The sequence below is a fragment of the Galleria mellonella genome, unplaced genomic scaffold (genome assembly GCF_026898425.1).
Source record: "Galleria mellonella isolate WM207_F2 unplaced genomic scaffold, CSIRO_AGI_GalMel_v1 utg78, whole genome shotgun sequence".
Taxonomy (NCBI): domain Eukaryota; kingdom Metazoa; phylum Arthropoda; class Insecta; order Lepidoptera; family Pyralidae; genus Galleria; species Galleria mellonella.
In genome coordinates this window covers 6,818,917-6,844,413 of record NW_026442151.1, presented here as the reverse complement: position 1 = coordinate 6,844,413, position 25,497 = coordinate 6,818,917, and the positions used below count along the sequence as shown (strand labels likewise).

The following is a 25,497-nucleotide window of genomic DNA, read 5'->3' as shown; positions in this document are numbered from 1 at the left end:
TGTCATGATTAGATTACTGTTTCAAAGCGTGCCTGCTTTCCTAGGTGTGGTGTGGTTTCTTGTAGGGAATATTTAATTTTTCTAATTTTTACACTCGTACGACTTGAAATCTAACTTGCTCGAAATTCAAATATTGTCAGTGTCGCTATCTAAATCGGTTACTATTTTTATTTCTGTGAACTAATAAATTTCATAACGAATTTGTCGGTCTACGGATACTAAAAAATATAAGCACATTTGCTATTCCCCATTAAATTTCAAGGTGACAATTCGTTTCTAAATTCGCATTTCGTGGGTATTTCACGATAGAGCGTATATATAAATTTAAACATGTGCGGGCGAGTTTAAAATATTTTTCTTAAAAAATTTTTTTATTTAAATTCATTGGCAATAAAAGTTGTGTTCGTTCAGTATTCTCATCCTTTAAAGGCTGTGGTGACTTGTCGCGAATAAATATTTTTAAATATGGAAGAGCTCAGTTTTATACCGGATATCCCTAGCGGGCCTCTAGATGCGTATAGAAATAGTGCTACATTCAATTGGAAACAATTGAAACTGTCGTTAGAAGGAGATATAGACCTCTTAAAACTAAAGGTAAGTCTATGTGTAAGCAGAGTAAATTACAAGCTAGTCTTAAAGACCACACATTGGTTAGTGGGTACTATACTATACATTGGTTAGGGGTGGTTGTTTTAGATAGGGCTGTATTGAAAAGCCTAAGAGAAACATTTTTTCACATGAATTGGGAAAATAATTTTGAAGATTTTTTGTATGTCACAATAACCTTGCTTTTATAAATTCAAGGGAATCAAGTTTTTTCATGATTTTTCATGAAGACGGTGCCCATTTTTGAGATTATAGAGGCCTGAATAAAAATTTTCTAATTCCCGGAATTGTTTGGGATGCTACAATTTGAAAATTGAGCTGCGGGCAAATAAATGTTACATGACCAAAGTTGATCTCTTTGAGGAATCCTATCCAATGATACTATAAAATAGAAATTATTGTGATATCATAACATTATCAAAATTTTTCTATCCTTGGTCCATAGAGCCCTGAAGAGTATAGTTCAATCCACACAGTATATTTATACTCTTTACATATAGCATGTTGTCTGTAACAGGCCATTAAGAATATGGAAAAAAAAAACTATTAAAATGTAACCTATATATATTTGACATATATTTGACTATAAGGAATTGTGATTCAATTTAATTTATTTATTTAATTAAACATGAGACTAAAATTAATCATATTAAAAGTCCCAAACAAGTCCTGCCATTTCTAGCATATATATTTGTAATTACAGATTTAAATAAAATGTTATAATAGCAATAAATATGACATTAAAAAAATATTAAAATTATACATTACATATAATAAATATAACTACAATATATAAATCTAACATTTATATTATGTACTTATATTGTCAGGGATTATAACATTTCTTTAATAGTAATTTATGACTATTTTTAAATTGATTAATATTTAATTTTCTAAATTCATTTAACAAATGATTGTATATTTTTATACATATGTTATATAAAATTTTTTAAAACAGCTATATTAAATAGATTATACTAACTTTGTGTTACTGTTTTTACAGTAAAAATTGCTGGAGTATAATATATTTTTTATTGTCGCCAATTGATACATAATAAATTATTTTTGAACTGTTGTGACAAGTAAAAAATCTATAAAAAAAACAATTTCTCTTGTCTCTTGTTGCAGTACAAAATATGGCAGACCCTAGAAAAGGATCCGCTCTTTGCCCACAATACGGTATCCCCTTCCCTCGAAGAGCAGAAACGCATCACCCAACTTCAATTGAAGAGGATTAATGAATACAAATTCCTCACCAATGAGATGTTCAAGTCAAGTTACAGTAAAAGGGTATGTATTGCATGATGAGCACCTTTTGGCAATTTGTACGGTCCCGTTTATTGTAAGTCCAATTTGACATGCAAACTACGGCTTGTTCATGACAATCGAAATAATAAGCGTGTCAAATACTATTATCAGGGATTATTAGTGTAAAATGCTCAAGATATATTTTTATATTTCCATTTATATCTTTATTACAATAGAATAGAATTCATTTATTTCTTCAAATAAGGTACATTTTATAGATGTTACATTAGAAAAAAATTATAGTTCATACTTTTTCTGCCACAATATTGCAATGTGTAAAATTTTTTTAATTGTTATACATAAGAGGAAAATAAAAATAATTAACTTATCAGAATCAAAAACATACACATTTACAATAATATTTGATCACTCATTTATATATTTATTACTTCTCAAATCATCACTGTCAATACTATATAATTTACAAAATACCTATTTATCTTTTTTAAAATTTATGTTTTTTTGTGATTTAAGAACTTGTTTACTAAATTTTATTTGTGTATTGTTTACTTTGTTTATACATATTTATATAGAAATCATTAGCATCTTTTTTCAAGGATTTCAAACAGTTTTCCAAAAGAAATATAAGTTGAAAAATAATATTTCTTATATTAAATTGATTAATATTAATATATACTGATTATTAATTCAAATGTAGGTATGTAAGTATGTAATAACATTTTAAAATATGTATTCAATAACATTTAACTCAAATAGATTTGTTGTTAGTTGACAACTGGTTTCTTTAAAATATATATATATATTTTTTTTATATCACTGAGGTGGCAATCAAGCATACGGACCTGATGGTAAGCAGTTACCATAGCCTATGAAAGCCTGCAATACCAGAGGTATTACGCACACGTTGCCGACCCTGAAGAAACCTCTTTACCCCCCTTTTGGAGAACCCCATGCTGTAGTCTCTTGGGAAAACCGTAGGCATCATATTGAATAATTCCTCTGAGCACAATCCAATATTTTAATAAATATTTGAATAAATGTTCCAATTTTCTAACAAAAGTAGTAACAGCAACAAAGTAATGCCTACAGTAAGTGTTTACCATCAGATGAGCTGTATGTTTTTTTGCTATCTTTACAGTACAAAAACATTTTGAATTTCACATGGTATGTAGTTACTTAAACTAAATGATAACATGTCATGTCTGACTGTACAGAAAAATATCTAGAACGATTTTCCTTCTTGGAACCAAAGTAATTTCCTGTACTTAGTCATATATTGCAAATTAGCTTTTTACCGGTTTTACTTCGTGTGTAAATTTCAGATAAGAAAAGCAATGAAAAAGACTACTTGTTGATGGCATATTGAAATAAAACATTACCAGTTTTTAAGCTGAAGAAAAGACGTCTAATTTGGTGTAGTAGTTCTTGCGTGATACTGGAACAAACACATGTTTTCCTTCTTTTATCAGAGGGAGATTTTGTGCAAAAGTTGTTTTCTTGGGTACCACTGTCCCATTCGTGTTTCTATCGTGAAGCAGTTGTGTTTGCATGGCTGTGTTTCGGTTTGAAGGGTAGGATATGGTGTGAATTTACAGGGTACAGAGGAATAACACCTGAGTCCTCAGGAATGGCAATACATGAGGGGTATCATGGGCGAAACAGTATGTGTGTGTACTGTTATGTCCATGGTACTGCTCATGTCTATAGGCGATGGTTACTACTTTCCGTCAGGTGGGCCGTCAGCTTGTTTGCTGTTCTAAGTTGCATAAAAAACATGTTTTAGCACCATGTGTGACCAATTGGTCACACTTTGTTACTTTTTTTTTTATAACTTTTTTTATTTTAATAAGTATAATGCTTTTTTCCTAGACGCGAGCTCTTATGACGATAAACGAGGCAGTGCAGTCCCTGAACCCAAGTCTCTCCGTCAAAATGGCCATCGGCATCTACTTGTTCTCAAATGCTCTGCTGTCACTGGGTACAGAACGTCACCTGAAGTTTTATGAAGCCACCATCCTTAACAGAGAGGTGTGTTTTTTTTATTATTATGTGGTCTGGTTTTTTAAAATATCTTGAAATATTAATTGTTAAAACTTTAAAAATTACTTTTCACATATTATACAATATATAAATGAATAATTAATTTCCATAGTTCAGTCTTGTGAAACATGCTCTTCTTGCTGTCAATATAAAGTTCCAAACACAGTTATTTTTACTGTATTTTTATATCAGAGAATATATTTTACCAAACTATTTTGTTGCTGTATACAGCATAAAATTTTTTTTTTGTATTATTTTGCAATAAGGCTGGAATTGTGTAGAGTATAACTTCTCAACCTTATTTTGGCCACCGCCCACTTTGCTAATATCTTTTTCTAGAGTCCTCCAACTTAAACTAGTTACCAATTTGTCACAAATTTAAAACAGCTATTGCCATATTATTTATATTTGAATACTAATTTTCTCTGGGTCTCCTACACCCCTGAATGTCTTAAACGTCCACAAGGGGGCATTATCTCCCATGTTTTTTTTTTAATGGGTGATAATGGCAGCCCCGTCTACGCAAAAGATGATTATTGTTACCAGAGGTCGACCTGACAGGGTATATTGCTGGCACTGAGACTGGTAGCATTACTAATAATAAACTATATTTACTCGTAATTATTCGTAGATATTAGCGAGTTTCGCATTGACGGAGGTGGCGCACGGGTCGGACGCGCGGCTGATGCGGACGACGGCGACGTACGAGCCCGCCCGCCGCGAGTTCGTCATACACACGCCCGACTTTGAAGCCGCCAAATGCTGGGTTGGTAATCTAGGTAATTTGTGTGGATTTATTTTTAATGTTATTTGTCAACGAATGATATTGTTTACTATGGAACAAATATTTTGTGGCTAGTATCTTGGCTTGCCTTGAGGGGGGGGGGGGGTTAATGGGTAATGGAATAGCCTAACCGTGATGGTAACCCTGCCTGCACTATCGGTATACACTAGTGGGGCACCAGTAAGTGATGACAGGTCAGTTACCCTATCGTGATGAATACATTTGGAATGCAGCATGATGGTTTCCAGGGGAAACAAAGTGGAGGTCGACCTGGTTGGGTATATTGCCAGCAATGGGGCCATTAGTCTCCATTATACCCCCATTATATTATTATTAGGATTAGATGAAAATAAAATGGTAATGAAATGAGGTGAAGATGAACTCAGATCAGTTTGCCATCGTGATAAATTCGACTAGAATTATATAGGATGGTTTTTAGGCGGAACAAGTGGAGGTTGACCTGAGGAGTATTTTGCTAGTAATGTCATCTCTAAATCCTATTTCTACAAAACCCTTCTCCCCGGCCTTAAGGGGGCTGGTTACGACGTTGTCACACTTTAGTAAGCAAAAGTTATGAACGTTTTTAATTTATATTTTCCGGTCACGTGGATAAAGTCGAGGGCATAACAATTTTTATTATAGCTTTATTTTCCATATTTTGAAGATTAATTTTACAATATTAACGATTTTTTTTACTTTTTTTTTGTGTTTTGGTGTATAGGTTAAAGCTTCAAATTCAAATTCAAATTCAAATTCAAAAATCATTTATTCATGTAGGACATTTTAGCCGCTTATGAACGTCAAATTTTTACATTATAATTTTATTTTTTTCCCTACCGTCCAGTTCGGTATATAGATCCAACTGAGAAGAACTGGCAAGAAACTCAATTGAATTACTTTTTTTTTAAAAGCCAGTTTATTTACAATGTATATTTATATAGGTGTCTATGTCTAACATTAAATGAAAATTCAGTGCATGAACAACTATTGCCATGCACACTCGTCATTCAAGTAATCGTTTAGTGAGTAATAGGCTTTGCTCAGTAAATATGATTTAACAGATGTTTTGAATTTATTTAAGGGTAATTCCAACATATCCTTTGGTATCTTATTGTAAATTTTTATACCTATTCCCATAAAAGACCTATTAACTTTTTCTAAACGATACTTGGGGACAGCAAGTTTGTCTTTAAATCTAGTATTAATATTATGAATATTGCTGTTTTTTGGAAACAAGTCAAGATTTTTATGAACATATAGGATATTTGAATATATAAATTGAGAAGCAACGGTGAGAATATTTGCCTCTTTGAATTTCTCTCTTAATGAGTCACGACTCTTCATACAGTAGATCGCTCGAACGGCACGTTTTTGTAATATGAATATATTCTTAATATCTGCCGCTTTTCCCCATAGTAATATTCCATAAGAGAGTAAACTATGAAAATAACTAAAATAGACTAATCTAGCAGTATCAGTATCAGTGTACTGTCTAACTTTACGCACGGCAAAAGCTGCTGAACTTAGTTTCGCTGCAAGGCTTTGAATTTGTGCACCCCATTGTGTTTTATTATCTAGTGTGATTCCTAGAAAGACAGTAGATTCTATAAATTCGAGAGATTCGTCATTTAATTTAATATTGCAATTAGTATTAAAACTTTTAGACAGAGAGAAATTAACACATTTTGTTTTTTTAGCGTTTAACATAAGATTGTTAGTTGTAAACCAGTGCAGGAGACACCGCAAAGCACTATTTACATCGTCATAATTATTAGTCATTCTATTAACTTTAAAAATCAATGAAGTATCGTCTGCAAATAATACTATGCCGCATCTATCCTGCATGGCATATGGGAGATCATTAATGTAAACTAGGAATAAAAATGGACCGAGAATAGATCCTTGAGGTACACCCATTTGCACAAGTGACCCGTCAGACGTAGCGTTGCTAATCTTCACTTTCTGTATTCTATCAGATAGATAAGATTTTATTAAATTTAAAGCATTGTCTTTGACGCCATAAAAAGCAAGTTTTTTTAGCAATGTATTATGATCAACGCAATCAAAAGCCTTAGAAAGGTCACAAAAAACACCTATCACATCCATTTTAGTTTCCCATGCAGCAAATACGTGTCTAAGCAACTCTGCACCTGCGTCTGTAGTTGAACGACCTTTGGAAAAACCGAATTGACTATTGTGGATTAAATTATTTAAATTGAAATAACTGACAAGTTGCATAAGGATTATTTTTTCAAAAATTTTACTGAGTGCTGGGAGTATGGATATAGGTCTATAATTTATTGGGTCACTCCTATCTCCAGATTTAAAAAGTGGTATGATTTTACTAATTTTCATTATGTTAGGAAATTTACCTTCATCTATACATTTATTGAAAATAAAAGCAAGAGAGGGCGCAATAATTTCCATTATACTATCCAGTATTTTAACAGATATACCCCATAGATCCTCTGTTTTTTTATTATTAAGCTCTTTAAATATTTTCATTATTTCTACTGATGATGTATGTCTAAAGTTAAATACAGCTGATGACTTGCTAACATTGTCTGTTAGTAAAGTTTCAGCAGCAGACGGGGAAGATTTTAGAGCCTGTGTCGTAATTAATGGAATATTAGTAAAATAAGATTCGAATGTATGCGCGACCTCTGTGTCGGAATTTACCAATTTGTTATTAATATTTAAAGCTATTTTGCTATTTTGAAAATTAACTTTTCCAGTTTCGCTATTTATTACTTTCCAAGTGGCTTTTATTTTATCTTTAGATTTAGTTATTATTTTACCTAAATAGAGAGACTTAGCTGTATGACAAACCTTTTTAAATATTTTCGAATAAGATTTTACATGTTCATGAAATAAGGGATCGGATATATAGCTTCGTTTTTCGTAAAGTTCGTAAAGATTAGCCCTAGACTTATAAATACCAAACGTGGCCCAGTCACAAAACTTTGATTTTACACTAGTTGAAAATGTTTTTGTTTTAAATTCACTGCTAGCTTCATGTTCAATTAAATTAAAAATATGTTCACATACAATGTCCGGGTCATATTGAGGTACTATGACACTAGATATTTTTTGTTCAATTTTATTTTTAAAACGTGCCAAATTCTTTTGTGTTATTTGTCTGCATGTAATTGTTTGAGTCCCTTTGGATCCCTTAGTTTCAATTATAACTTTTTGTCCGTAATGATCAGATCCAAGACAGTCGAAATTCATTTTCACCTTTACTTCACAATTACAAAAAACATTATCTATACAAGTGGCAGAATTTCCTGCGACCCTAGTGGGTTCTAAAAAAAGATTGTGCAAATTGTGATTTAAATAAGTTAATCAATCTTAAGCTTATTGAGCATTCCGATAATAAATCAACATTAAAATCGCCACATACAAATAATGTTTTATTCCTCCGTGCGACTCGTCTCAATGCTTCCTCCATAGCCAGTTCAAAAGAATCAAAACAAGCCGATGGCGGACGATAAACGCAAATTATTATACAAGTAACTAATTCTACGCAAGATAGTTCAATTGTTTGCTCAATAGAAATATTTACAATGTCTTGACGGTTTTTATATTCTACATCATTTTTTAAAATAATAATTGACCCGCCATGAATGGCATTGTTCCTAGCAAAAAAACTAGCTATATTATAATGTTCAAAAGGACAAATTATTTCATATTGTTTAAGCCAATGTTCTGTCAGACATAACACCCGTACATTGTTAGATTCTAAGAAAAGACTTAATTCTAATTCTTTGCTGGAGAAGCCACGAATATTTTGATGAATAATGACCATATCCTGTGGCTTAACCAATGTCGTAGATGTTAGTTTAAATTAACACATGTCACATTATTAGTATAATTAATAATATTACTAATTAAACCCGTTATACTACTTATAATGGGATCAAATTTATACGCTAGTAAACTAGCAATAGTCTTTTTTTTTTTTAGGAAGATAAAAATTACCTCCCGTCATATAATAATTTGTAACAAATTTGTTACTTTCAAAATAAAATATATCATTACAATGATATGTCATCGAATAAATTAAATTATTTATACTATAAATGAACTTATTCTGTTCATTAGTCAGGGATTGAGAGTAGGGAAATGCGCATAATAATATTTTACCTATACCAAGCTCCACTATATTATATAATGATTTTATTAAATTTTTATCAGATTTATATATGCAAACAATTCCGGTAACGCTATTACTAGGGTCGTGTGAATATCATATTTTTCATTTACTATATTTTTTATAATCTTATATATACCTGATCCCGAAAATTATTTATTACTTGTTGCGAGAGGAGTTTTTAATAAACTACCTTTTGCCAAATTCATCTGAATAAACAATTGTTCTCCTGATGGTTTCATGGCTTCCTCCATCATATTCCATTTATACCGGTCTGTAGCAACATCCATTCGATATTTTCCTGCTATTTCCATGATTTCGTCTACCTGTCTTTTTCTTTGTCTTCCAACACATCTTTAGCTATATTTAAAATATTTCACATAGATTTTTTTTTTATTTTACTAGGTTTCTGGAAGAAAACATATCAAACTGGTAGGTTCCTAGTTATGCGACCTTGATTCTAAATTTAAATTCGAACAGTAGGTACGTAATGATAAAGTACGCAACGAGAATAATAATGTAACGGATGTGTAACGGTTTCTGATTTTATAATTGGAAGATTACTATTTGACAATTTTTGTCGGATTATTTTTTTCATACAATTATTTTTTACTATTTAGTAAAAGCGTAAAAGTTTGTTTGTTTATTACTTTTTGTCTCTTTAACGTCTCAACGATCGATTCAACATTGCAATCAACGATTGCCCTTTTCATTCTACATTTTTAACAAGAATTATTAAAATTCATTGTTCATTTCTCGTCATATTGTAAAAGCTATTTGTAAGATATTATTATAGCTATTTGTATGACTGAGTGTACTTGGTTTAATTTCTGTTGGCCACGTGACCCCGCATGTTTCCTAATTGAGCCCATTATAATGTTTATTCAGTTACAGTCTGGTATCTCACAATGGAACAAGCGTTGTAATATATGTGCCAGATGATTACGTCGGTTTTGTTATTATAATATACCGGAGTTGCTTATGTTTGTATTAAAAAATATTGGGTAAAAGTGGAAAATTACTATGTAAGAGAAGCCACTTGTAAACTCTTTGAATTTAAAATTTATTTTTAATGTTTTTGGATTTATTTGAATGATTCAGTCTCCCTTTCTCTCTCTCTCTCTCTTCTCTTTCTATCTCTCTATCTTTCTCTCTCTATCTTTCTCTTTCTCTCTCTCTCTCTCTCTCTCTCTCTCTCTCTCTCTCTCTCTCTCTCTCTCTCTCTCTCTCTCTCTCTCTATCTCTCTCTCTCTCTCTCTCTCTCTCTCTCTCTCTCTGTCTCTCTCTTTCTCTCTCTCTCTCTCTTTCTCTCTCTCTCTCTCTCTCTCTCTCTCTGTGTGTGTGTGTGTGTGTGTGTATAGTGAGAGAGAGAAAAGGGTTTTTTTAGTGGATGATAATAGAATGGCAACTCCGTGCTAACGGTATACGCTAGCGGGGCATCAGTGATAGATAACAGGTGAGAATGAAAAGGCAGGTCTGTTAGCCCATCGTGATGAATACACCTGGGATTCAGCACGATGGTTTCCAGGGAGGACCATGTGGAGGTCGATCTGATAGGATATATTGCTAGCAATGGGACTGGTAGTTCGCATTACTAGCAATCCCCCCTCCCTCCCCGAAAGAAACGGTTACAACATATTTAGGTCAATAGGTAACTTAAAAAAAAAAAGTAGATATAATATTTTTTTTTTCGACTGCCTGTACTGAAGTACATTTATATAATATTTTATCTCTTCATTACTTTTAGTATGTAATAAGGTTTTATTGTTGTTAATTTCTCATTTATCTATTATAAACAAACAGACATTTTCTCTTTATAATGTTAGTATAGACGAAGGCCTCTGAATACAAGCCACTTGTCAACAAGCATTTCACACAGTGCAGTCTGTTTGTTTATGACATAATAATTCTTATCTGCTGTTTGTTCGCGACGCGGCTTACTAAGAAGTCTCTGGTTGCATCTTCTTGATATTTAGCATATTCCATTATAAAGTTTTATTTTTAATGATCGATAATGAAATGGTAACCCCCGCCCTGTGTTAACAGTACGCTGGCGGGGCATCAGTAAGAGATGATAGCTGAAGATGAAAGGTCAATTAGTCCATTGTGACCAAATCATCAATAATTAAGCACGAAGGTTTCCAGGGGGAACCGCGTTGAGGTCGACCTGTTAGGGTATTTTGCTAGCGATAGGGTTAAACCCCTAACTACTAACAATCGCTTCCCTTCCCACCTCTCCCCATAACATGGAAACCATAGTAATAATTTAAAGGTTTATTAATTGACTAATGTTTGCCTCACGGCTTTGCCCACGCGCGAAAAGTTTTTGTACATTGTATAAAATTTTGTTAAGGACGTCATACATTTTGTAAACATCTCTTTTAAAGAAATACACTATATGGACTGTAAGCGAGTTCATATTCCAACTCGCGCTTGACTTTTTTGTGTCTATGACCACAACCTTTTTCTAGGGCTGGATCCACGCCTGGTCGTACCACCATTTTGTTACGTCACTATTGTCTTGTTTTCAGGTAGAACATGCACCCATACGCTGCTGTTCGCGCAGCTGATCACGCCAGACGGCACAAACCATGGGTTACACGGCTTCGTAGTGCCCATACGGAACCCCGACACCTTGGAGACGTATCCAGGACTCATAGTTGGTGACATGGGAGAGAAGATCGGCGTCAATGGGATCGATAATGGGTGAGTTTTATAGCAAATGTTTTGGACTATTTAATTTGGTTCAGGAATAGCACTGCGTAAACATTACGTAATCCGTTCGTTGTGTTCATGTCTATAGATAGGTGACGATTATCTCTCAGTTTTATAGTAGGTTGTAATTCTATTAATCGTTTTTATTAATGACTGGTCCTTCGAGCCGGATAGGTGACAAATAATTTATGAATTCAACAGTGACTAATACCTGTCATGGTTATCGCAGTATACTCTGGGATGACCAAAGTGTAAGTGCAGGGCAAAGTCTATAAGTGGCGCTTATCGTTTTCCGTCAACTTGTTTGCTAATCCCATCAAGTATAGAACTAAATATTATGTAATATATGTATAGATATCGCCGCCGCCGTGTACTCCTGCCATAGAATAGGCCACCCTTTCTATTCCCATCGGTGTCGTAGAAGCGATTATTTAAGTCGAAAAATTTAGTGGTAGAAGGACGGGCAGCAGCGTCTCTTTTAAAAAGTCACCAAAGCTTTCCAATCCGGATGCCAAGCGTGGCAACTACCGGCAAAACTCCCCTTTTGAAAAAGGATTATGTTAAGCAGTGTACAATTGCAAGTTGCACCAAAACCTAACTGCGTTTGCCAACCTGCTTACCAAGCGTGGCAACTACTGGCAAAACTCCACATATGGGAAAGGCTTATGTTCAGCAGTGGACAGTTATAAAAAAATATTGCAACGTTTAAATATTTCAGAGGGGAAATAGGCAAATAGATATATCAAGTATTTATCATTTTATATATAGCGAAGCGATCCGTTTATCAGATAACTGTATCTTGAAATTCTTGAATAGTATACTTTGATGGTTCCGAAGTGTTTATAATGTTTGCCTAATACTTTAGTACTTTATGTTTTTATATGCAATATTACTATACCTTCGAGTACATATTACAGACTTTTTTTTTTATAAATGATAATGGAATGATAACCTCGCCTGTTGTAACGGTACGCGCTGGCGGGGCACCAGTTAGGGATGACAGATGATAATGAAAAGATTGGAAGATTGAAAGGAGATTGGTTGGAAAGGGATTGTTAGTAATAGAGACTGAGAATCCCATTGCTAGCAATATACCCAACCAGGTCGACCTCCTCGCGGTTCTCCCTGGAAACTATCATGGTTAATTCCTGATGAATTCATCATGATGGGCTAACTGACCTGTTTTCATTCTCATCTATCACTCTTTACTAGTGCTTCACCAGCATATCCCGTTAGCGCAGACGGGGTTACCATACCATTTTCACCCATCAAAAAAAATACACCTAGAATTCAGCATGATGGTTTTCAGGTGAAAGTCGACCTGACAAGTTATATTGTTAGCAATGGGACAGGTAGTCCGCATTACTAGCAATTCCTTCCCTCATATTACAATTTCCTTGAAGTATCCTATGTGTTAAGTTAGGTTATAACCTATTTAAATCTATTTAGTTGTTTAAAATGGTTTAAAACCTGAAAGAAATCCAATAAAAAAGAAGTCCAATACCAAACGCGAGCGAAGTTACGGGCGAAATCTTGTAAAAATATAAAATAATGAATATAATAAAACAATTATAATAAAAAAGGCCAGCTGGTCAAGTTGCCAGCAACAAGGGAGGTTTCTTCAGGGTCGGCAACGCGCGCGTAATACCTCTGGTATTGCAGGCGTTCATAGGCTACGGTAACCGCTTATCTTCAGGTGGGTTGTATGCTTGTTTGCCACCGCAGTGGTATAAAAAAGATGATAGTTCGCCAGGCGTCTATTTATAAATCCAGCGCATTATCAAAATAACCGGTTATTATAAATTACATATGAAGTTATAAATATCCAAGTGTGGGCTGGTCAAGTATTAATTTTATTTTATAACATTTCCGCTTATCAACGGTAACTAAATAAGTATAGTTGCATAATAATTGATAAAAATAACTAACTATTTTTTATACAACTTGGATTGGCAAACAAGCTGACAAACCCAGCTGATGGAAAGTGGTAACCGTCGCCTATAGACATGAGCAGTACCATGGACATAACAAAGTATACTGTTTCGCCCATAATATCTCCCATGCGTTGCCATTCCTGAGGACTCAGTTATTTCTCTGTACCCTGTAAATTCTATGCCATATCCCACCTTTCAAACCGAAACACAGCTATGCAAACACAACTCCTTCACGGTAGAAACACGAATGGTACAGAGGTACCCAAGCAAACGACTTCTGTACTGTAATACGATCACAACGACAATCGAAGCCAGTTTTTTTTATGTGGAAAGCAATTCTAAATTATATTTATCAATAATACTCAGTTTCGAGTGCGTAATCTGATATCTCGTGTATGGTGGAATTTTGTTGAGCCATCTGGTATTATGTATGCCTATTGATACTGTATGACAAATAATAACGTTTTATATTCCTGTCACTGATAGGAGTTAGCAGCGAACTTTAATCGTTTTAGTGCCATTTATTTTTACTTTACTCATATCTACTTAAAAATGCTTGTATTTCCTGCAAAAAATATTCAATTTTAATAATTTTTCTATAGCGAGCTAAACAACAACTGGCCCTCTACACAAGTGGCAAGCGAATTCGTGGATGGAATTGATATCGCTAGCTAGTCCGTGAGATAGAATAAGATAGCAACGCCGCATGTCTCATTCCAACTCACGGGCTCGCTAGTGATGTCGATTCCATCGACGAATTCGCTTGCCACTTGTGTAGAGGGCCTGAAATCACGAGCGCTATGGCGCTCGTCGGCAGTCAAACGGTTAAAAAAGTGCGAGCGTAAAAAATCACGAAAAGGTCGCAGTGTCATAGGTTATTCTGTCTGAAAAAGCCCGTCGTTCAATAATAATAATAATAATAATGATAACGTTATCCAAGTATGACTTGCATGTATTACTGCACTAGCTTTAGCCCGCGACTTCGTTCGCGTGACCGGGATATTGTTACTGGACGGGATTAAATGTAGCATACATCCTTATTTATCTTATATAGTGTATAAATTTCATAGTGTTGTTTAAGCTGTTAAAGCGTTAGTTAAATAAACAAATATTTTTTTGTAGATGATAATGGAATCGTAACCCCATCTGCGCTAACGGTATACGCTGTTTTGGCACCAGTTAGTGTTAATAGGTGAGGATGAACGCAGGTCAGTTAGCCCATCGTGACGAATTCCACAAAAAATAAATATGATGGTTTCCAGGGGAAACCGCGTGGAGGTCGATCTGTTAGGGTATATTGCTAGCAATGAGACCATATTACTAACAATCCCTTCTCCCAATAAATCAATATTAGTAACGCTAATAATCCTTCATCATCATCATCATTCCAACCGGTAACTCGTAAGTTGGTAACCGCAGATTCTTTTGATGAAAGATGTTTCAAGACAGACGCTGCTGGCCATTTCTCTACCATTAAGTCCCTTAAGTCGCCTCTTAAAACACCCACGGGAAAGGAAGGGGTGGCCTATTCTATGCCGGGACCACACGGACCAATAATTCTTACTACCTGGTAATTCAATCTAACGCAATATCGCTAGTTAGATCGACGTCAATTGAAGGAAAACACTTATAAATAATATCCATTAATTACGTGATGTCTTTTTCGAACTCAGTTTAGATTAACTGTCCACTGTTGGACATAGGCTTAAATAATTATAAATAAAAAAAATATACATACTGTTGCATAGTTGCCACGCTGAATCAGGCAGGCGGGTTGGCATATAAGCTACCCGTGTAGATTTTTTGATGTTTTTTTTGCGTAAAAAAATAACAAATATTCATCCATCCATCATTACAAACTCTCGCATTATATATATATATATATATATATATATATATATATATATATATATATATATATATATATATATATAACAGACATACTTATGAATACAAATGATTGTATTGTACGGATATCGATTCCATGATCATTGATGTTTTAAAGGTAGCGGCAATCTCGCTTTATATATATATATATATATATATATATATATATATATATATATATATAAACAGACATACTTATGATACAAATGATTGATATTATACGTAGATACAGTTTTTAAAGTATTAATGGAAAATAAAATGACAGTGGAGCGTGAAGGAGCCACAATTGGTGACGGGTGACAAACAAGCTGACGGCCCACCTGATGGAAAGTGCTAACCGTCGCCTATAGACATGAGCAGTACCATGGACATAACAGAGTATACTGTTTCGCTCATGATACCCCCCAAGCGTTGCCATTCCTGAGGACTCAAGTGTTATTCCTCTGTACCCAGTAAATTCACGCCATATCCCACCCTTCAAACCGAAACACGACTTTGACTTTTTTACAAAGTCTCCCTCTGGTACTACAGTGTGGGGTTCTTCAAAAAAGTTATATTAAGGTTTCTTCAGAATCGCCAACGTGCACGTGATACCTCTAGTGTTGCAGACGCCCATAGGCTACAGTGATCGTTTCCATCACACGGGCTGTGTGCTAGTTTGCCACCTTCGTGGTATAAAAAATGTATGCATTGTTTGTATCTGTAATTTTTTTTTAAAATGCAAAGGTCTTCAAATATATACATATAAGTGTTTGTATGGTCCCGGCATAGAATAGGCCATCCCTTCCTTTCCCGTGGATACAATACCTACGAGAAAGGAACGGGTGGCCTATTCTATGTTGGAATTACACAGCAGTTTTATTGTTTGTTTGTTTGTAACACTTTGTTGTACATTAAAGTCTTATAGGGTATAGAGTTAAAAAAAAAATACAATGGCGGACTTATTCCGTAAAAGGGATATCTTCCAGTCAACCTTTGAATGTTCGATAGAAATCGTGTGTTACATATATGGTATCCCTATCTCATTTAGTTGTACATTGCAATTGTAGATGGCAACACTAATTAAAAATAAAAGATTACATATGGACGCTTCTCAGTTACTTAGTGTTTCATATATTTAATAATAACTATAAAAACTATTCTGCCTGTCCTGTCATTGTCAGAACATTGTGAATTAGTTGAGACAAATAAAAAATAGCCAATTAAAAAAAAAACTAGAAAAATAATAGGATTTACAAGTTACAACGCGAGCACAACATTGATACGGATCTTTTTAAAATATTGTATCATTATTTGCAGGTTCATAATGTTCAATCAGTACCGGATACCGCGTGACAATCTTCTGAACAGAACAGCGGACGTGACAGAGGACGGTGTCTACGAGAGCTCCTTCTCTGAACCGTCCAGGATATTGGGCGCTGCGCTGGAGAATCTATCTGCGGGTAATTCTTCTACAATAAATATTTACTATTCTATTTTATAAATAAAATAATCAATTTTTCACTTATATTGGAAAAAATAAAAACTTTGTGTAATCTACTACTAGATGGCGCTGACGGTTATGATCATATGACCATATCGTACAGCGCCATCTAGTGAGGTGTTTATGTATTACCTTAATCGTTTCTCTGCACTTTGCAGGTCGGATCGGCATAATGCAAGAGAGCTGCCACACGATATCCAGCGCGGTGGCGATAGCGGTGCGGTACGCGGCGACACGAAGCCAGTTCGGGGAGCGCGACCGCGAGATACCACTGATCGAGTACGAGCTGCATGTTAGTTGCTTGTTCTGTAAGAGATAACGTACCGTCCGCGGCCGTGCTATATAGGCTGTGCTTAGCTTGAAATTATTTGGTTTGATTCCATCTTAATATATGACATTCCTACATTCCACCGTGTAGTCTCAGTATAGAATGGGACACGTCTTCTTTTTCCGTGGGTGTTTTTTTTTTATTGGATGATAATGGAATGGTAACTCCGCCTGCGCTAACAGTATATGTTGGCGGGGCACCAGTAAGGGATGATAGATGAGAATGAAAAAAGGCAGGGCAATACGTCTTCTTTTTACAACACCTAAGTGGGTGTTTTTTTTTTTCGCCTCGCCATTGGCATGATAATGGAATGGTAACTCCGCCTGCGCTATCGGTATACACTGGCGGGACACCGGTAGGGGATGATAGGTCAGGATGAATAGACAGGTCAGTTAGTCCATTGCGATGAATTCAAAGATAAATTAGTCACGATGGTTTCCAGGGGGAACCGCGTGGAGGTCGACCTGAATATATAGATATTATAACCATAATATATTAGTATTGCTACATATTACTGCAACCGCATATGTAACTGATTGTCAAGTGCAGCTGTCTACCTCCTAAGGCCTGTGCTGTGTACATAAATAAATATTATATAAAATGTTTCATATTTAATTCACCACTGCTTTGAATATTTCAGCAATGGCGCTTGTTCGGGTACGTGGCCACGGCGGTCGTGTTCCGTATATACATCGAGAGCTTCACCAGGGTCTACCTGAACATCGTGGAGAAGTCCAACGCGGGCCTCAAAGTTGATAACTTGGTGAGCCACTAGGATATTTGGAGTGCTTGTGTTCAAGGAACTTTAGATTTGCTGGCTATATAAGTGACTAAAAAGGAACGCGATGATTTTATGATCAACGAGGAATCCGCCTCTAATTTGCACAAATAGACAGAAAGATAAAGTAGTATTTTCTGTTAGTTTTTAGAGGCAATTTTTTTTTATATTATGGGTTATATTATTTATATACTTTGGCTGACATTGTACTATGTAAAGAATCCATCTATCTCCAACCGCTATTCTGACCACGCACGTTTTGCGACACATGTTTCACCTCTAACGAAGTATCATCAGGCAAATTTTTAGGTCGCTGCTCGGAATCTAGTGTTAACGTTTGGGCACCCAATTGCAAAATCGCAGTTGCATTGCATTCGCAATAAACAAATGGTGGTCGGAGATTGATGGCTGATATGGAAGGTCGTGGAACTTCTAGTAGTAATAGTGGCCAATCTTCCAGTGTTGGCAGTCACATACATACTAATGGTAGCGGAATTGAACGAAATAATTCTTATCAAATTACCAGTGGTATGGACATTTTTTTTTTTTGTAATGGATGATAATGGAATGATAACCCCGCTCCCGCTAACGGTATATGACACCAGTGAGGGATGATAGGTGAGAATGAAAAGGCAGGTCAGTTAGCCAATCGTGATGAATTTATCAGTAATTCAGCACGATGGTTTGCAGGGGGAACCGCGTGAAGGGTGCACTGATAGGGTATATTGCTAGCAATAAGACTGGTAGCCCGCATTACTAACGATCCCTTCCCTCCCCCCCCCCCGTATCAGTAGTTAGTTAGCTTAGTATACAGGGGGGAAGGGATTGTTAGTAATGGAGTCTAACAGACCCATTGCTAGCAATATACCCTATCAGGTTGACCTCCACGTGGTACCCCCTGGAAACCATCGTAAACAATTCTTGTTGAATTCGTCACGATGGGCTAACTGACCTGCTTCATCCTCACCTATTATCCTTCACTGATGCCCCGCCGGTGTATACCGATAGCGCGGGTGGGGTTATCATTCCACCCATAAAAAATGTATACAAGTGGACTGACCAGCGGCCCGTTCTGGTGACAGAGTGAGGCGGTTTCAGAGATCCACGCGATGGTGTCCAGCTCGAAGCCGCTGCTCACGTGGACCGTGCTGGAGGCGGCGCAGCAGTGCCGGGAGGCCTGCGGGGGCCACGGCTACCTCAAGGTCGGTATCTTTTTATGTTATGTGAAAAAGTTTAAAATGTTAGATAGTCTTACTACAAAGAAAGTTAAGTTAAAACATTATCTTTATTCTTATAAGACCTTAATAAGTCAATAATTATAACCTTATTTTATTTATAATAAATATAGTATATTTATATTATAGTTATCTATATTATAGGCGTCTAAAGGAGCTTAATGGTTTTTTTAAAACAACTTAGAATGGCAAACAAGCTGACGAGAGATAGAGAGATGAGAGAGAGAGAGAGCTGGTCGAGAGATGGACAGCAGAATCCTTCTTAAAACATCACCAAAACCTAACTGCGGTTGACAACCCGCCTGCTGTTAAGCCTGGCAACTATTGGCAATCTCCTCCCTTTATGGGGAGGCCTATGTTCATCAATGGACAGTTAACACTGATATGATGATGTTGATAATCATGATATCTTTTTTTTAATGATAATATGGCTTTTGAAGGTGCAACGGTATTTGTAATTTTATTAGACATAAGGCCATTTTTTTATTTTCTTCGTCTTTGGCATAAGTACGATTCTGTTCTGCTGTTTGTATCATTTTGTTATGCATTTCTAACACATAGTCGCAAAAAAAAAATCAGTCGAACTGTCAATCACCGTTTGGAAGTCGTGTAAAAACAGAATGACTCGTAAGTCGCAAATAATCATTAATAAACCTTATCCAATACGACTCGATAAACAACAATGTTTGTTTAAAACATTAACAAGGATGTAAATGTGTCAAATGACTCCGTTCCTTATCTTGTTACATACTTTATTTGCACTGTGGATCTTGTATAACATACAGACAGACAGACAAAAATTTTACTGATTGCATTTTTGGCATCAGTATCGATCACTAATCACCCCCTGATAGTTATTTTGGAAATATATTTCATGTACAGAATTGACCTCTCTGCAGATTATTTTGAGAAAAGAATATCAATAATAATAATAGAGAATAGAAGAGCCAAAATGTTGGACCCACCTTATACGACGTGACTATTTTTTAAAGAGCATTCTAAAAGGAAAAATAGAGCATAAGAGGAAAGGAAGACCTAGAAATAACTACATGGGACAGATGAAGGAGACATTAGGTGTCATATCATATAGGGAGGTCAAAGATGTGGCCTGGAATAGAGCTGGCTGGAAGAGAATGACACTCTTAAATAAAAAAATAAAAAATCTTATTAATATTATAAATTTGAGAGTGTGTTTGTTAACCGCTTAAATAATTACTGTTAAATTTGGCACATACGTACTATATTGGATGGAGAAGGATACTGGCTAAATTTTATCCTACTCAGAGAACTTGTCCTGGTCATGCGGACGAAGGCGCGGGTAAAAGCTAGTTATTTTACAAAGCTTACTGTTGCTTCTTGCAGTGTGCAAACCTAGGCGACCTTCGTAGCCACCACGAGGCAACAGTGACGTACGAGGGGGACAACAGCGTGCTGTCTCAGCAGGCGGGCAACTGGTTGCTTCGACAGTACACGGCTGCCCGGCAAGGCAACGCCGTCGACTCGCCGCTAGGGACTGTCGGCTTTCTGGCGGACGGACACCGTTGGCTGGCAGACACGTTCCGGTGTACCACCACCGATCAGCTGAAGACTCCCCAATGTGAGTGTCACGATTTTAATGCCTTCGTCTTGTGTTTTGTAGGCATGAATGTTTAAAAAGTTAGTATAGGTGCTTATTTCTTTTTTAAAGTTTTATGTCATAAAAAAATTATGCATTATGTGATATGCAAAGAGTCTCCAAATACAGGGTAGGTTTTTAATGGGTGATAATTTTTTTTTTTTTATACAACTTAGAATGGCAAACAAGCTGACGGCCCACCTGATGGAAAGTGGTAACCGTCGCCTATAGACATGAGCAGTACCATGGACATAACAGAGTATACTGTTTCGCCCATGATACCCCCCATGCGTTGCCATTCCTGAGGACTCTGGTGTTATTCCTCCGTACCCAGTAAATTCACGCCATATCCCACCCTTCAAACCGAAACACAGCCATGCAAACACAACTGTTTCACGGTTGAAACACGAATGGGGACAGAGGTACCCAAGCAATCGACTTTTGTACAAAGTCTCCCCCTGGTAACCATGTACTGGTAACCCCACCCGCGCTATCGGTATACACCGGCGGGGCACCAGTGAAGGATGATAATAGGTGAGGATGAAGCAGGTCAGTTAGCCCATCGTGACGAATTCAACAAGAATTGTTTACGATGGTTTCCAGGGGGAACCACGTAGAGGTCGACCTAATAGGGCATATTGCTTGCAATGGGGCTGTCAAACTCCATTGCTAACAATCCCTTTCCCCCCAATACAGGGTAGGAGCGACTGGTTGGCCAAAACGAAAACAGCTGATTCAGATTAATGGACTGAACCAGATGTCAGATTATTTCCCCACCAGAACTGCACTACAGCCATATAAACGATTCTTAGTTTTGACGCCGCGCAATGTATTTGAAATTTTACAATCGACGTGACGCGTGTACATACAAGGCGCGCTCAATAGCGCTTTTTCGTAGGTAGTTTCGTACGCTTGTGGCATTGACCTGACTCAGCTGATTCCGCGCATCACGGTAGGATTTTAGTACGAATATTATTGTTTTTTAGTGTTTCTTTTATTCTTTATTCTATTTCTATTATTAGGAAAAAAATATAGAGGAAAAAATGGAAATTTTCTGAAAAGAATTTTCACTGGTTTCCAGTATAGAATAATGATCGGAACTCACTGTTTCAATTGTTGCCAACCTATCCCTTATACCTTGTATATACAAAAACATAAGTTGATGTGTGTGCAGCATAGTATATATATATATATATATATATATATATATATATATATATATATATATATATATATATATATATATATATATATATATATATATATATATATATATATATAATATATATTACTGCTCTCCATCCAAATGTGCCTGGAAGAGATCGCTTTTAGCGATAAGGTCGCCCATTGTTTTCTCATTGTGATTATTTCTTGTAATTATTTATATTTGTAATAAGTTTACTATTGTAATCTTTTAGAGGAAACAATAAAGTGTATCTATCTATCTATCTATCTATATATACTTCTTTCAGTCATAACATCCACATACAAGTGGCTTCTATGCTGGCTTCTAAAGGAGACCCAGGAAAAATATGAATCGGAAATGTCCAAAGGCCTATCAAAGTTCCAAGCGAAAACTAAGTCACAAGTGTACAGGTGGAAGACACTAACGAGGGTGTACGCCGAGTACTTAGTAATTATATTCAGTTTAGAATCCATAGAGAAAAAAGAGCGGGAACTGCAGCCCGTTTTGTACAAGCTGTTCACCCTGTATGGCCTATGGTCGTTGGATAAACACTTGGTGGAGTTGTACCAGGGCGGTTTTGGGTCTGGAGAGGCGTTGGCTCGCCTCCTGCGGTCGGCTGTCCTGGAGTTATGTGGAGACCTGAAGGGCGAAGTGGTAACGGTGGTCGATGCTTTGGCCCCCACTGACTTCGTATTGAATTCCGTTTTAGGAAAGAGCGATGGGAATGTGAGTAGATTTTAGTTACTAATTGTTTCTCTCAGGTTTGTTATATGTTAAATTAGGATGTAACATATTTCTGCACAAAATTTCATTTAAATATGTATAGAAGTTTTTGTGTGAAAGAGTAACTTAGTATTATTTTTCTATATCTTATGAATTTGGGTGAATTAGGATAAAATGCCTCGTTAAACACGAGGCACAGTTAGTAATTTACAAAGACAATGTTTTATATTGTGCTGCGAGGTCCTGGCATAGAATGGACCACCCCTTCTTTTCTCGTGGGTGTCGTAAGAGGCGATACAGGGAATTTAATGGTCGAAAAATGGGCAGCAGCATGACTCTTAAAACTCACCAAAACCTAACGCGGTTAAGAGCGATGGTACCACTCAGACATGGTCATTTCTGAGAGCTAAAGTTAACAACTTAATTCTACTGCCATATTCTACACTTCAAACTGAAATACAGCCATGCTAGCACATTGCTTGAACACACAAATCTTTTATACAAAATATCTCTATGGTGGTGAGGTGTTGGCCGTGTGGTCCCGGCATACAATAGGCCTCCCCTTCCTTTCCCCTGAGTGCCGTAAGAATCGCTAAGGGAAGGCGAAAGATGGGCAGCAGCGTGCTTAAAACATCTCTAAAACCTGACTGCGGTTGCCAATTCGCCTTCCAAGCGTGACAACTATTGGCAAAACCCCCCAAGGGGAGACTTATGTTCATCAGTGGACAGTTAAAAGCTGATATGATGATCTCTGTAGTATAATCGTGTACCAAACATCTTCTCATTTCTATTAATACGCCGATTTAATTATTTTTAATTAATAGATTGAATTTTTCACTCCACAGCTGTACCAAAACATGCAGAAAGCATTTTTCAACAACCCCGGTGTGTTTGAGCGGGCGCCGTGGTGGCGGGAAGTGGTACCATCGTCGAAACTGTAGTCCAGTCGTATATCTGGAGGCCTGTGCAGTGGCTCGGCTCGTCGCTACGCGCAACTGATCCAGGTTTGAATCCCAGTCGAGCCAATTTAGGAAATAGTATTCTAAACTGGCTCTTCTGTGTTCTGGGTTGTGCCGCCATATTTGTTCGGTTGCCCACAGACAGGGTATCTCCTAGTATGAGTCGGGATGTTTGTGTATTTGGCTCGGCACAATAAATTGGTGCCATTAATGGGTACTATGACTAAGGTAACTTGCATTCAGCTATCGTCTTTTTAATTACTTTTTTTTTACTTTACTGGAATTAAACTGGACCTTTAATATATTTTTTCTCAAACATGCTTGGTAATGTAAGCATTATTTTGACAATCTTCGAGATAAATAAAAAATTGCCGTACTGGCCAAGGTACATGCGGGCAGCGGCCGGCAAAAGTTGTATGAAAATCCATATCTGTCGTGTTTTGCGGCTAGATAAATTATTATGTAAACTCATATCTGTACTGTAATTTAAAAATGGAATGACCTTTTACTTCGAAACATGGCTACCAAGGAGGTAACTAATACAAGGTTTTATTTAAATTTCGAACTGGCTTGAAAATAGAAAGCTGTTTATTGAAAAAAAAAACAAAGGAACATTATGGCGCGTGAAAAATTATAATTGTTCGTTATTCGTCATTGAATTTAAAAAGTAAAATTGTGTTTTTGATTTTATTTGAGAAAAGTACTATACAAGCCTTGGCCACAACTAGGCATTGATGGACTCGCGTATGTGTGCCTCGGCTTCGCTTCGGCCCACATTTGTACGTTCGTCCATCAATGCCTCAGTTGCTGGTCGCTGCAGTAATGTACTATAACTTTACAGATACAATATTTTATGTTAATATTAATTATTAAGAGTAGTATTTAGTGAAATTAAATATAAAAAGTGAATAATGTATCCCATTTAAATATAAATATAATTTTAATAAAGGTGTTCCAAACCTAATACAATTTATTTTTTAATACATACTTTAGCATCTTTTATTCAAAAATTAATTTATACATGTGAGTTGGCCTTAGTCATGTTCCACAGAGAGCTGTATTAAAATGTATGTAACGTTGTTACCTTAATAGAAGTATTAATTAATTTTTAATTATATATTATTAATTTGAGTACTGCCAAATGTGCTGGAAACGTTTAGAAGCATTTATTGATATGTTATAAAAAATGTAGTCCTCTATTTTTAGTACAAGTTCCATTAGTCTTCACTCTGAAGTCTAGTTTTTAGTATTTATAAATGTTTTATGAATAATTATTGTATTAATAAATAAAATAGTTTTAAAGAAATGTGAAAATTTCTCTATTTTAAAATAATTGCTATGTTATATTTCCCAGCACTTCAAAGAATTATCAATTAAAAATTATTTTAAAAACCAATTAATAAATTGACTTTGTATAAGTATTAATATTAGAATATCGTTGACGCTAATCAGACTTACTAATACGTTATTATACGTACCTATAATATCAAATTAAATTCAGTATATTAATTGACAAGAAGTCGTATTTGATATACACATATGTATGTATACATTATAAGAATTGTTAACATTTGTTTAAAAACTTAATTCAATCAATATTTATGTATTTTAAATTTTATATGCCTAACTATAGCTAAATATGTGGATTTATACCTATTTTATTATCTATCATATATATTTTATATCATGTTTCTTGCAAATAAATATTAATTCATTAATTCAATAAATTATATTTTTATTTTTATATTATTAGTCGAGTCGCTTCTGATGTAGCGTTTTTTAGGTGTTCAGTAACCTTAAAA

At 35.6% G+C, this 25,497-nt stretch overlaps 1 protein-coding gene and 1 long non-coding RNA gene across 2 annotated transcripts in view; both read left to right on the top strand.

Moving 5' to 3' along the window:
- The window catches only part of LOC128202187 (uncharacterized), a 170,269-nt gene that overhangs the window by 140,422 nt on the left and 4,350 nt on the right, over positions 1-25,497 (top strand). The gene's annotated exons all lie outside the window — the stretch shown is intronic.
- On the top strand, positions 9-25,497 carry LOC113517258 (peroxisomal acyl-coenzyme A oxidase 3-like). Its single transcript, XM_052901506.1, has 12 exons — positions 9-594; positions 1,735-1,896; positions 3,745-3,903; positions 4,547-4,694; positions 11,384-11,558; positions 16,688-16,830; positions 17,030-17,163; positions 17,840-17,962; positions 19,060-19,179; positions 20,575-20,809; positions 22,300-22,739; positions 23,582-25,497. The coding sequence occupies exons 1-12, from the start codon at positions 466-468 to the stop codon at positions 23,675-23,677; spliced, it is 2,064 nt and encodes a 687-aa protein (XP_052757466.1). The 5' UTR covers positions 9-465; the 3' UTR covers positions 23,678-25,497.

Bases quoted from the DNA above. Each gene is read 5' to 3' on its own strand.
- LOC113517258 (XM_052901506.1), top strand. From the start codon at position 466: ATGGAAGAGCTCAGTTTTATACCGGATATCCCTAGCGGGCCTCTAGAT. The intron at 4,695-11,383 runs GTAATTTGTGTG...TCTTGTTTTCAG, and splicing joins ATGCTGGGTTGGTAATCTAG to GTAGAACATGCACCCATACG. The intron at 17,963-19,059 runs GTGAGCCACTAG...TTCTGGTGACAG, and splicing joins GCCTCAAAGTTGATAACTTG to AGTGAGGCGGTTTCAGAGAT.